Raw genomic sequence first — 14,668 nt, forward strand, 5'->3', positions numbered from 1 at the left:
GTCACAATTGCTTCGGCTTTCATGTGACACACCTGGGGGGGCATCGGACGATCCAACAAATTCAGACTAAGCGCAGGATTTAACATTTTAATTTGTGTCTTAAGCCAAGCACGTGGATCGCGACTTGGACAGGTAAGTAAATGTGCCCCAATGTGTCTGCTTAAAGAGTCCCCAACCACACTCTGGAATTTTACACTTACCATCACTGAATAATAGGAGCTAAAACAGCAAAAATACTGACTATAATTGCAAAGTAAGGGCTTAAAAATGATCTTTATTGTGTAAACATCACAAGGGGATGCAAATAGGATATATTAAAGCCCATTAAAGAGGATATACATTAGGATCAACTGAAATTTCTTAGCATCCAGGCCACAAGTTTTTATTCCCCTGCAGCTCTAGCACGTATGTAAAGAAACATTATATAATAGTTAGTATAATTAAGGATCAGGATCAGACTGACCCAACACAGGATCCTTAACGTGGCACAGGCTCTAACACATTAGGCAAAAAAGAACAAATACAGTGCCAATTAATTTGGCAATTTGACCGCCTTTAGGTTGTCTGTTTCAGAAAATAAGTGATATTGTTTGTCTAATAAAAAGTTTTGCAATTTTCCAATATAGTGTTATTTGTAGTCTGGAGAAGATTCATCTTTCTATGTGATAGATACTACTGAATGTTCAGAAGCAAAAATAAAATTGTATATAAACCCTGTACCCTGATAATCTATGCACATTGTCAGCACACAGCATCTCACAGCAAAGAGGAATCATAAAGTGTCTGCTTAGAGAGTCCCCGCCCACACTCTGGAATTTTACACTGACCATCACTGAATTAAAGGAGCTAAAATAGCAATAAAACTGAGTAAAATTGTAAAGTAAGGAGCTAGAAATGATCTTTATTGTGTAGACATCACTAGAGGATTCAAATTTGAGAATTGTATTTTATGGGCAAACCCCTTTAACCACTCTCCTATAAGCGTAACCCCGGCCGTATGCAATAACCACGCACCTTTTGGACTGAAAAAAAAGTAGAGTTAAGATGAGCTGCCTGAAAACGATTGCCTCTTTTTAGTGAGCGGAGCCTAATAATCCTGCTCACTAAGAAGACGCAGACCTCCGCATTACTAGTTTAGTAGTCAGTGAGGAACGGTGGTATATCAACTTTTATATTCCCTAATATTACAGCAGTTTTCTGGATGAGAAAATGTTTTAATGAAAATTATTCTATTTCAACATAGGGTTAACTATCTACATAATTTACTGTTGCAGTGCGTCTTGACCCACCTATAATCCTTGATATCAAGATGTTAGAAGATGGCGTATGGAACCTCACCTGGGTCAATAAGCATCGAAATTACATAGACAATGTGGAAACAGAAGTCCATTTTAAACCAGTGAAATGGTCATGGAAGGTATTTACTTAACCCTCTATAACACAATAAACTGAAATTTCTACCAAGATAAACTTTATATTTTACAGCTTTGGGATAGTTAAAACCTAATAGATTCATAGTAGAATATATCAATTTCAGATCCAACACCTGGGGCCCCACCGGTCAGTCAATTCAACCTTCATAATTTAGCTCAGTTCCAAATCAGATGGTTTTCATGAATTTCCATGGCACAGATAACTATATGTGTATTATCCCTGAACTGTGACATCACTGTGTGTATTATCCCTGTACTGTGACATCAATGGGTGTATTATCCCTGTACTGTGACATCACTGTGTGTATTATCCCTGTACTGTGACATCACTGTGTATATTATCCCTGCACTGTGACATCCCTGTGTATTATCCCTGTACTGTGACATCACTGTGTGTATTATCCCTGTACTGTGACATCACTGTGTGTATTACCCCTGTACTGAGACATCACCGTGTATATTATCTCTGTACTCAGACATCACTGTGTGTATTATCCATGTACTGTGATATCACTGTGTGTATTATCCCTGTACTGTGACATCACTGTGTGTATTATCCCTGTACTGTGACATCACTGTGTGTATTATGCCTGTACTGTGACATCACTGTGTGTATTATCCCTGCACTGTGACATCACTGTGTGTATTATCCCTGCACTGTGACATCCCTGTGTGTATTACCCCTGTACTGAGACATCACCGTGTATATTATCCCTGTACTGAGATATTACTGTGTGTATTATCCATGCACTGTGACATCACTGTGTGTATTATCCCTGTACTGTGACATCACTGTGTGTATTATCCGTTACTGTGACATTACTGTGTGTATTATGCCTGTACTGTGACATCACTGTGTGTATTACCCATGTACTGTTACATCACTGTGTGTATTATCCCTGTACTGTGACATCACTGTGTGTATTATCCCTGTACTGTGACATCACTGTGTGTATTATCCCTGTACTGTGACATCACTGTGTGTACCATCCCTGTACTGTAACATCACTGTTTGGACTGCATTTAACTAGGAAATTATATTTTTCTTAGGATGCTAAAAGATTCACTTTAAGTCAATATGACTTGTCAGCTTTCCTGCGTGACCTGCACCCGGACACCCTGTATGAAGCCAGGGTGCGTGTAAACCAAACAGACATCCAAGGTGGTAGGTGGAGCGAATGGAGCAAGCCTGTGCAATGGGCAACTCCTCCTAAAGGTACGAGAAATTAGTAGATTGATTAATCAGTCAGAACATTAAAACCACCTTTCCTCATTTTGAAATGGAGCCTATTGTAGATGATTCCCCTCTCTCTAGTGTCTTTCTTTACTGTACTACAGTAAAGTATCTCTGCTGTGGTCCAGACCAAGAGTGGGATCACTCTCCTTACAATTTAGCGGCTCTTGGACCATGTCAGCAATTCACTGTCTCTATCCCCTTAGGTCACTATTGGTGTGTACCAACTACCAATGCGGCTTATAACGCTTACTATTTTGTTGACATCCTACTCCATTGTCCATTTTGAAGCTTACACATACTAATTCTGCCTTTCAACACATACAAGAACTGACTGTTCACTTGCCATCTATTATATTTCACCCCATGTCAAGTCCCATTGTCAATTCCATATACTTCACTAGTCAGTAGTTGCAGGCTCGGCTCCAGATTTCAGTAGGCCACTGGGCGACAGAACCTCAATAACCCATTTGCTGTGAACTCCCATGGCGACGTTAAATTATTCAGAAACTAAAACAGTCTCCTGTTCCCTAAAATATTCATACCAAACAACCCCATCATGGTTACTTTACATAAAGCCTCCTCATCCTGTATAGTTTAATTCGATACAGACCCCCTCACCCAAATGGAATCCTTATGTGGGCCCCCCCAGGAGCTCTGGGCCCCGGCACTTGCCCAGGTATGCCCAGTTCTGTTGCCAACCCTGAGTAGTTGTAACGCTGATATAGAATACTTTGATGATTAATATGTCACATAGACGATGGCGCTTCAGTATGTGCAATATATTTATCACTCTTTTCATGACCAATTTATAACACCAATGGAGTCAGACTGTAAAATATATGGAAAATAATGCCAAACCTGTAGGTAGTGAAGCCATCATAAATTATAATATTTCCTGCACTGGCTGTTTCAGCTCTTGGTCTACATTGTATCTCAAGTATCAATATCACTCATTAAAAAACAATTGTGGACTGAGAAACTATAGCTTTGACAACTTGTATCTTCAGGAGAAGATGTGTTCTAGTTAAGCTATACTGAGGAGGTAACTTTGGCATGATTGTCCCACTGATTAAGAACATCTTCTGCAGGTTCAGCCTTCCCCATACCAGGAGCGGTAGCCATTTCAGTTGTTCTGTTGATCTTAGCAGTCGCCCTCTGTTCTTCAAAAAGGTAAAGTCCAAAGTGTCCCATACAAAGTCCTGTGAATGTTCTTTTTTTAAGTATGTTTGAGTTTAGAAAAAACATCATTTCAGTCAATTAGACTGAATAAAGATGTAGGTACATGTCTAACCTATACACCCAAAGTGTTGATCCAGAGTAGGGCAAAAACTCCATGAGAAAATTACCTTCTATCCATCTTCATCTTCAAATGTTAAGTCATTTCCAGAAGGCAACAATATTTTTTGGTAGGAGTTCCTATGAAGAAAATATTATTTCAGGTGGATTCTTCCATTACCAGCTTGTCTATAATTTCCAGATTAATTAATAGTATATATGGGTAGTAATACATACGAGTAGTCGTGCCCTGGGACGTTGTCTAATGCTTCCAATTAGTACTATGTATGTTTTGTAGTATATACGAGTAGTCAAGCCATGGGACATTGGGGCACATTTACTAAGGGTCCGAACAGCTCAATTTCGTCGGATTTCGCTTTTTTTTTCCATTTTGCGCTGAATTGCCCTGGGTTTGTGGCGCATCGGCATCGTCTTGCATGCGACAAAAAACGGACGTCGGACAACCTGACGGATTTGGACAAACCGCGGAATTTAAAAATCAAATTGTGTCGCAAGATCAGCACTCACATGCACCGGGAAGAAGAAGGTGAACTCCGGTGGACCTCAGCGGGGGAAGCGACACATGCAGAAAATTGGACGCACGATCTTGGTGAATCCAGCGGGGATCACGACAGGACGGGTAAGTAAATTTGCCCCATTGTCTAATGTTTGGATCCTGGTTTTAAAATGATGCAGTGCAAATCTTTTAGGCCCCATGAAAATTCCCAAGAATGACAAGGAGCCAGCAATCTGGGATATTTGTATGTCATATCTTGACATCATCTATTTGAGAAACATTATTGACCTCTTGCTAACAGTGAGTCTTTCCAAAATATATATCTCTAGAGATGACCCAATCATCCAAGATTCAAGATTTTCATAATATTTGCTTTGTGTCCAAATTGAATCAGGCAAAACTATAGAAGAGCGGACATGAACTTCAGGTGCGGAGTTATCCATTCAGCAGCTGGATGATTTTCCCTCATCTATTGCCGAGGATGAACGTTAGCTAGCGACCATTTTGAATGATTGCCTGAAAGTTGGTAGCTTTATACTGAATGTACAAGGGAACATATAGAGAGACATGTATCATTATTTCAGCTAGACAAATTGTCTAATTTCAGCGACTTTTTCCGTTTTTGCGCCATTTTTGCGACTTTTAACTCTGTCTTTTTTCAAGTACGCCTTGGCTGCATCTTTGTGCTGTGCGCCTTATGTATCATTGTTTCCCAGATGTTCCGTGCAACTTTTCACTTAGGTTTTACTTTTTAGCGCCATTTTCGCGACTTTTTGGGCGCAAATCTGCACCTGGTCCAGGGCAGGTGCGAAGGAAGTTTTTTTTCCAAGGACCCTATTTCAACATGTAAATTGGAATTATTTCACATGCTTTAAATGTTTAACATTTTGCACAGTAACCTCTTTCGTCAAAATTCTGAAATTTTTGCATTTACATTTTTTTTACATTTATTGGTTACTTCAAGGGTGAGGTCCCACATAGAGGTTTAATTGTGTTTTTAATGCATTTTGAAACCAATTACAACAGCTGAGGACAGGTGATTTGCCTTATTTCATTACTTGTAACATTTGCGTTTACAAAACGCAATATAAACACCACGTTAACACATGTGTTAACATAGCATTTATTATGCGTTTTGTAAATTCAAATGTTAACAGTAATGTTAATTTCCAAATTAACAGTAGTGTCCACTCCTGTATATAACCCCCTCATGTGGCTTGTGTCCTCTCCTGTATATAACCTCCTCACGTGGCTTGTGTCCATGTGGATTTGAGACATTTGCAACAAAAAATCTAAAAAAAAGCCAAAATTTGCGTCTGCCAGGATAGGAAAAACTGAACATGTATCACAAGTAAAAAGACAAGATCATACATAAGGTGCAAAAAAGAGGCGCCAAACGTCTCAAAAGTTTACCACAGAAAGACAAAACTATGATACATGTGCCCCATAGATTCCCTCATCTCAATTTAGTAAATGTTAATAATCCCCTCTTTGTCTGTATTACACTACATGGGGCTCGTCCGCAGGACAAAGTTGTGTTCACACGTGAAATATGGTAAAAAAAAATTACTAAACTTTTTCAGTTTTTGTGAAGTGGTCGTAGACCGTGTGTGAAAGACATTTGTTTAACATGTTTCACCTAAAAAAAAAACGAAAAAAAACCTCGCAGTGAATTACCACTTAGCAGTAATGTCACTTACAGTACATGTTTTCCTATTGTGCGGCTTTGTCTGCACACGGCCACATCGTCTGAATACACCTACATCAGTGTAAGTCTACCGCCACATTGTGACCTTTCTGGTAGCGCTACTGAGTCATTCGGACTGCAGCTGTAATTCTATAGATATATTAAGTAGTCCTGTCCTTGAAGTGGTTACCTGGGACCGAAGTGGTAAAAGTTTCTACTATCATGTACTTCACCTCACTGTTCATTTATCCAAGGCCGTATTCACACCACAGCGCCCAATACTTCTCAATGTTTCTCACCACTGATAATAAGTCTATGTATGTCGTTTTTTTTTTGCCGACCCATTTAATTCAAAGGATAAATCAGGTCTGAGAAAAAGCTGAACATTTTGCACAGCTGTGGAACCCAGTTTTGTAAATGGAGCTTATGGCTTATGTATGTGTTTGTAAGCCAAAAACCAGGGATGGGTGAAGAACACATAATAACCTACATTTATTAAAGTGTTTGCGCAAGTTTTCTGTCTGACTTTGCACTAGAAACAATGTGCAAAATGCTTGTACATGTATTTATAAAGTGTCTGTTTTGTGTTTTGTGTATAAAGTGCCAGTTTTGTGTACCGGCTGTACTGTGTCCGACAAGACAGAAAAACGTGCACCAAAAGGGGCTGTTACAGCTTAGTCTGCCCTAGCGCCACATTTATTACTGAAGTGCGCCACAATTCTGCAGAATGAACAAAGTGCACCAAAAAAATGTCACATTTGTCTTTACCTTCAGGCAGATATTTTATGTTTTTGAAAATTGCTGGGATACATTGGGTACGGAAAGTATTCTAAATTTTTCACTCTTTGTTTCATTGCAGTCAATTGGTAAAATTAAAAAAGTTCTTTTTTTATCATTAATGTGCACTCTGCTCCCCATCCTGGCAGAAATTGTAGATATTTTTGCTAATTTATTAAACAAGAAAAACTGAGATTTCACATGGTCATAACTATTCAGCCCCTTTGCTGTGACCAAGGGCGTTTCTTCCACTAGGCTCGGCGGGCGATGATCCAGGTTGCAACCCAGTGGAAGAAACAAAGGGTGTTTGCAGTCGCCAACTGCCCCCTGAAAGGAAAAAAAGTTCTCACATTCCAGTGCTCCCTGACTCCTCTTCTATCTTCTGCAGTAGTGCGCCCCAGCTCTATGCGCTTGGCCCATGCGCATACTACGACATCATGAGGTGCCCCATCATAATGTGCGCTCTGGCAGAGCTGGGTTGTGCTACTGCAGAAGATAGAAGAGGATCGCCAGAAGGTGAGTACTTAGTTTGTTTCTTTTTAATGTGCTGGGGCTACCTATACTGGGGGAAGGCTGCAGTGTGCTGTAGCTAGCTATACTAGGGGGGAGGTTGCAGTGTGCTGGGGCTACCTATATACTGGGGGGAGGCTGCAGTGTCCTGGATACCTGTATATTTAAAAGGGGTGGTTGCAGTGTGCTTGGGCCACCTATATACTGGGGGGACCCTGCATTGTACTGGGGCTACCTATCTTCTGGGGGAGAAGGCTGCATTGTCCTGGATTCCTATGTATCATAAGGGGGAGGCTGCATTGTACTTGTGTTACCTTTATTCTTAAGGGAGAGGTTGCAGTGTACTGGTGCTCCCTTTATACTTGGAGAATGACTGAAGTGTATTGGGGCTACCTAGATACTGGGGGTATGACTTAAATGTGCTGGTTCTACCTATTCACTGGGGGATGGCTGCATTGTGCTGGGACTATCTATGTACTTGGGGAGGCTGCATTTTGCTGGGGCTACCTTTATACTGGGGGGTGGCTACAATGTGCTTGGGGTACCTATATACTGGGGTTGACTGCAATGTGTTAGGGTTACCTATATACTGGTCCTGGTGCTGTGTTTCTGTATGAAGCTTGGTTCAAGTACTGTACTTATGTATTGCAATCCATGCTGGTGCTGTATTTATGTACTAAGCTTTGTTCTGGAGAACTATATTTGTATATCGCTATTATAATAATTCATGACAAGCACAATATTATCATTTGAAAGACACTGTACATTTTAATGAAAGGGAGGGTACTGTATATGTTAGAAATAATTTGGGGGGAGCAATGTCTAAGGTAACTTAATATCCATTGGGGCTGGATATAATATAATTTGTGGGGGCAAACGGTAAAAATGGGGGATGCATTGTATATACTTTAATAACCTTTTGTGGTGATTGTTTTGAGATTCACCCTGTACAACAAATTACCTGAAGAACTCCCAGGCTGCGACACTCATATTTAACTCACACGCTGCCCATTTCCTTCTGATCCTCCTTGAGATGGTTCTACTCCTTTAGGATGCATTCACACATTCAGTTTTTCAGATGCAGTTTTGGAAGCCAAAAGCAGGATCGTATAATAATGAGAATGTATCATTGAGAGGTGCTACTCATCCTCCTTTACTCACTCCACTCCTGGTTTGGACATCAAAAACTGCATCTATAAAAAATTGAAAGTTTGAACGAACCCTAATTGGAGTCCAGCTGTGTTTAATAAAACAGATCAGACTTAATTAGGAAAGGCACACACTTGTTTATATAAGACCTCACAGCTCACATTTCATGTCAGAGCACATGAGAATCAAGAGGTCTAAGGAACTGCCAAGTGTGGCCAAGGTTACAAAAGAATTTCTGCAGTACAGTGGCCTCCATACTCATTTAATGGGAGAAATTTAGCACAACCACAACAATTCTTCAACCTGGCCATCAAGGTAAAATAAGCAATTGTGGTAGAAGAGCCTTGGTGAGAGCAGTAAAGAAGAACCCCAAGATCAATGTGGCAGAGCTCAAGAAATGCAGTAGGGAGATGGAAGAAAGTTCCACAAAGTCAACTCATACTGAAGCCCTCCAGCAGTTGGGGCTTTTTGGCAGAGTGTGCCGACAGGAGACTCTCCTCAGTGCAAGAATTATGAAAGCCTGTATATGGAGTGTTTTTTAGCTGCAGGGACGGGACGACTGGTTGTAGTTGAAGGAAAGATGAATGCGGCCAAGCAGGGTTGGCTCCAAGTTTCAGTAGGCCCATGGGCGACGGAGCCTCAGTGGGCCCCTTTGCAGTTAACTCATGTGGCTGCATGTTCCCTAAATTATTCCCAGGTTTATCTTCTCATACTGCCCCCTCATGGTTATTTTATATACAGACCCCTCATGGTTATTTTATACAAGCCCCCCTCACCCCCTATGGATTTATTAGATACAGCCCCCTTCAACCCTATGGATTACTTATGTACAGCCCTGGCACTTGCCCAGTTATGCTGATTGCTGGCGCCAACCCTGCGGCCAAGCATAGAGATGTCCTCTGCTGTGGAGATTTCATTAAAAGGGGATATCTATTGTGGACCTTTCGGTCAAAGAGGGGCTATGCTGTGGACATTTCTGTAGAAGGAGCATCTGCTGTGGACATTTCTTTAAAGGGGGTTATGCTGTGGACATTTCATTATAGGGGAGCTATGCTGTGGACATTTCTATAAGGAGGCATCTGCTGTGGACATTTATTTAAAGCAGAGCTCTGCTGTGGACATTTCTTCAAAGGGGGCTCTGCTGTGGACATTTCTTTAAAGGGGGCTCTGCTGTGGACATTTCTTTAAAGGGGGCTCTGCTGTGGACACTTCTGTAAAGATGGGTTCTGCAGTGGACATCTCAATAAAGGGGCATCCATCTGCTGTTGACATTTTATTAAAAGGGGCATCTGCTGTGGACATTTTATTAAAGGGGGCATCTGTGGTGGACACTTCATTAGAGGGCATCTCTGCTCATAAATGAGGTGCAGCTGCTGCTGGACATTTTTTTTTGAGTAGTGTCTGCATTTCCTACCCTAGGGTTTATACTCAAGTCAATAACTTTTCTCATTTTTTTTGTGTTGAAATAAAGTATGCACACCCATTATGTATGCTCATTATTATTCACCTATCTGGCCGCGCACTCTCCTCAGACAGATTACCTATCCAGCTGTATGGAAATTTTGCGTAGGCGCAAGAACTTATCCCTTGCGCAACCAGGCGGTTACCAGCTTGGCAACACAAGGGATAAGTTTGCGCACTTGCGCAAGATTTTCAGACAGCCAGATGACGTCACCGACTGTTTGAGAAGTGCATAATTATGGATCGCCGAAGCCATGAGGTGCTCAGGTGAATTAAGTATGAGCACCTCAGGCTAATTTGCATATTTGTATATTCGCTACTACGAGAGCCCTGTATTTATCTGAAACACCTTCTATCATTCCCTGGAGGTAACTATCATCCATAATGGGATAGTCTACCACCGATAGACGCAGATGCAATATGTATAATGAACAGTACTAAAAGCCTACTAGTTGTACAATGCAATAAAACAATCTGGACCCACTGATACAGTATCAGATTCTTATTTTGCCATTTATTATGTATTGCTTGACTGTAATATGTATTCAATTCCATGGTGCCCCCCTTGTTTGCCATCCTGGAGGTTGTTTCCTTTACTTCTGTAGGGACAGGAAGTAGAAAAAGACTCCTCCCCACAACCTCCTAGCAGTGTCTTCTGCTTAGGGATCATGATTGAGGAAAGTCCTCTACCTCCCTCTGAGAAGGGTTGGGTAGGGGGGGCAACAGGGATTGTACCTCCACTCAGGTACCACTTGTGATCTCTCCCTCGATTGGGACTTACCTCTTTCCTACCTTATAGTTATTATTATTGTTATTAACACACATTTTTTTAAATGGCAGAGTTAAGAAGACAATGTGGATAAGTGTTCCAGATCCATCACCTTTTTTTCACCCTTTAATAGATACTCACAAAGGAAACTTCAAGGTATGATACACTATTCGTATTAATTTGTATTTCTATTAATTATAGCACACATACTTGTAATTAATTGTATATATATATATATATATATATATATATATATATATATACAGATCAAATGTCTTTAAGTAGTCACAGAGATGGAATCCTTGTCCTAAATAGCCATGCAGGCCACTACTACTAGTGACTAGATTGATTTGGCCAAATTTTGGGAATGTCAGTGGTATTTGGCGCATGCGGCGTGGCCAGTTTACTGCACAAGTGCTGAATGGAGCTGGAGGCTGGTGAGTGCCTACCCAGCCTGTACAATGTCACTGAAGCCATCCTGAAATTTGAGGAGAGAAGATTCCCTTCTACTATAGGAACTTAAATACGCTGTTAAAACTTTTCTGCATTATGTCAAATCTGTCAGAATTTAGAACATTATTGTGATTCTGAAAAAAATCTAATAACAGGTTGGCAGAAATTTTAAGAGGGGTACGATACATCCTCATGACAGATTCTCTGATAACTTCTGGATTTGAGGTTTTTGAAGCTCCTTTTGATATATGTAAACAATTTTAAAAAATTGCACCACAATATAGAGATCAGAGACACATGCTCACACGCTACATGCTGTGTCCATTACAAAAAAATGACTATTATGTAAAGGGAAAATGACCCTTTAAGCCTATACAATGAATAAGGAAATGAATTGCAGTAGTGGCCCACCTGTCAAATTAACAAGCCATTTTATGGCCAATGCTTTGGGGCAAATGGGGCAGATATAGCAAGAGCTGACCCTCCATTTGCTTGATGTTGGCCCCTCAGCTCGCAGCAGATGTAAAAAGAGGCTGTAGGCCCTTGATATATTTCCGGCGCCCCAGCTTAGTTCTATTCCAGGTTTCACCTTGCGTAGAACTGCACTATAGCCTGTGTCTGAACCTGGTGCAGGCTAAAGCCTGGGGACACCCCTTTCCTGCCCGAATAGCGTACAAGATGGAATAGTTACAATACCTGGCCTATATTCAGACGTAAAAGCCATGATATACTCCCCCCACCCTCAATGGGAAATTCACAACCAATTTTGCTGAAATCCTGATAAAACATGGTGTCCAAATGGTAGCATACTGCCACATTGTTGTGTGTTTGAGCCCTTAAAGGGGTTTTCCATGTCATTCATTACTGGTCTATATAGAACATAGATCATGAGTAAATAGATTGGTGAGGATTTAACAGCCAGCATCCCCACTGATAACAAACATGGAATTGTGCGGATGTTCCATAACACTATGGGCGGATCCAGAAACAGTGAACTTTTTCCATAGTGTATCATCTACAATGAAGGAACAGTTAGCACCAAAATTTGCATCAAATATAAAGAAAATGGTGATTTATTTGATTCAGGCTAGCCTCCTGACCCCTCCACTGGTCTCAAATTCCTGATTCCTCTTAAAGGGGTATGCTCGTCTGGACATTCACATCCAGATTAATTAATCTGCCATATATAAACATTTCTTCAATTAGATGTTATTAAAAAAATTGTTCCTGTGTGAAGATAATTTCTCATAAGTGTAGTAATATGGTCCCTAGAAACAAGACTGTGTCCCTAGATACGACCACGTCTGCTGGAGGGATTGCACAAATAAACAAATTGTTTTTGTATATAAAATGTCCGGGAGTTACTGCGTGTTCTGTAGCCGTCCTGTAGTAATGATTGCTGAATCCAGGAGGTCAGGCAGTACTGAATAGCACATGTCTGGCCACTGCTCCTGGAGTGTGATGTGGTCGTAACCGAGGAAGCCATCTCGTTTCTAAGGGACAACATAGCTACATTAATGAGAAATTTTCTTCACACAGGAACATTTTTTTTAATAACATCCAATTGAAGAAATGTTTATATATGGCAGATTAAGGAAACTGAATGTGAATGCCCAGATGAGAATACCCCTTTAATACCTACAACATGTGGCCAGTTGGGCAGTCACTTCCTGTGTGGACAGGAAGTAGAAAGCCAGGAATCTGCTTTTAATTTTTTTGATTTTTTTTTCAGAAATGGTTAGCCACCCCTTATGTTTTTTCCTCAACATTTGTGGATCCAAGCCCTCTTGATATTTCATCTCTGAATATTAATGGGAAAATAGAAGACCAACAAATGAAATGTACTGCCCCCGCCAGCAGAGAGTCGGACAAGAACAAGATCGGACATTCTGGCTCCAGTTTTAACAATAAGGAATATTTCTCCTCTGTCTATTTTGGTTATGATCATTTTCCATCAGTAGTTGTAAATGGGTCTTTACACTCCCCAACTGAGGAAGATATGCCTCTGTTTAAGGCTGACTACCTCTGCGCCCCTCAGTCTATTGCTCGTTTTGCTTTCCACAATGGGTCATATGAACAGGAAGCTCTACCTCAAACCATGCCGATGCCTATCTTTGTAGAAGAAACCATTACGGAAGTCGAATGTGAAGATGGACATAGTGACATTTCTACACAAGAAACAGAGAATGTGAGAGAAGGTAAAGCAAACTCAGAAGATCAGGAAGAGACAAAAGATACAATTCCAGAAACTCCCTTGGTCCAGCAGCATGAGAACAAGCCGTCAAAGGAAGCTGATCTCTCTGACTACCTGTCCCTAAAAGACCTAAACCAGAAACATTGTCAGTGGGTGTGATTGGTATATACTGTCTGAAGCCAAAGCATAAGGTGTACCATCATAGGGGCTGTGGCAAGTGAATGGCGCAATCTGTGTACCATGTACAGTATTAGAGAGATAGTAAGACGGTAGCAGGAGATGCTTCAGCACCTAGAAGAGAGAAGAGAAAAGTAATGAGTAGTCAATCATTATTGTGTATTTGTGATTGGTATTTGGATCGGGTTGTAAAAGAAAAATTGTGTATGTTGTGGAAGGTGTCTACGCCAACAACAAAAAAACCCTTAGAGGAATTGTCCGGGGATGAAAAATACTATATATATATATGGCTATAGGAGGTGTGGCTTAAAAGAACAATAAAGTGCTTATGCTTACTTACTCCGGTGCTCCCGTTCCCCCAGGTGACGTCCATCATTGCTGGCCTTTATTTGTTTTACAGCACTGCAAGTATCTAACAAACCAAGGCTGCCTGTGCCATGGAAAAACGGGAGCACCAGAGGAGGGGAGTATAAAAAGTTTATTGTTTTTTAGCGCCTCCCCAAGCCATATATCAAATTATGTTTAGCCCTGGACAACCCCTTTAAAGGGGACCTACCACCACGAATCTACCTATAAAGGTAGATCGGGTGGTAGGTGGATCAATAGGACGTGAGGATAGCCCTTTTAAGGGCTAATCCTCACGTCCCCGCACTGTTTTGTGAACTTATATTAAAGGTTTATGCTAATGCGCAGAACAGCAGGCCCGCGCCTGTGCGGTCACTGCTCCGAAACAGGCGCTGGCCTGCTGTTCTGCGCCTGCGCAGACGGCAGGATCACCGGACGAGGGCGCGCAGCTGCAAGGAGCTGCGTGCCGAAGATTGTGGGTAGGAGGGGTAAAGTGGCTACTGGGGCGTGGAGTAGCCACGCCGTGTAGCCACAGCTGCGGCTACTCCACGCCCCAGTAGCCGCATAACAAAATTAGCATAAACCTTTAATGTAAGTTCACAAAACAGTGCGGGGACGTGAGGATTAGCCCTTAAAAGGGCTATCCTCACGTCCTATTGATCCACCTACCACCTGATCTACCTT

The 14,668-nt window shown here is 41.3% G+C and overlaps 1 protein-coding gene across 3 annotated transcripts in view; it reads left to right on the plus strand.

Annotated features, from left to right (window-relative positions):
* The window catches only part of IL2RB (interleukin 2 receptor subunit beta), a 60,758-nt gene extending 46,560 nt beyond the window's left edge, over positions 1 to 14,198 (plus strand). For all 3 annotated transcript variants that reach the window (XM_072127870.1, XM_072127871.1, XM_072127872.1), the window contains 5 exons: positions 1,275 to 1,417; positions 2,484 to 2,649; positions 3,759 to 3,840; positions 10,887 to 10,971; positions 13,001 to 14,198. In XM_072127870.1, the coding sequence (XP_071983971.1) occupies positions 1,275 to 1,417; positions 2,484 to 2,649; positions 3,759 to 3,840; positions 10,887 to 10,971; positions 13,001 to 13,621 (1,097 nt within the window). In that variant the 3' untranslated portion in view covers positions 13,622 to 14,198. The remainder of the gene's footprint in view (positions 1 to 1,274; positions 1,418 to 2,483; positions 2,650 to 3,758; positions 3,841 to 10,886; positions 10,972 to 13,000) is intronic.
* The last annotated feature ends 470 nt before the right edge of the window (positions 14,199 to 14,668 follow it).

Source organism: Engystomops pustulosus, chromosome 10, assembly GCF_040894005.1.
Source record: "Engystomops pustulosus chromosome 10, aEngPut4.maternal, whole genome shotgun sequence".
Taxonomy (NCBI): Eukaryota; Metazoa; Chordata; class Amphibia; order Anura; family Leptodactylidae; genus Engystomops; species Engystomops pustulosus.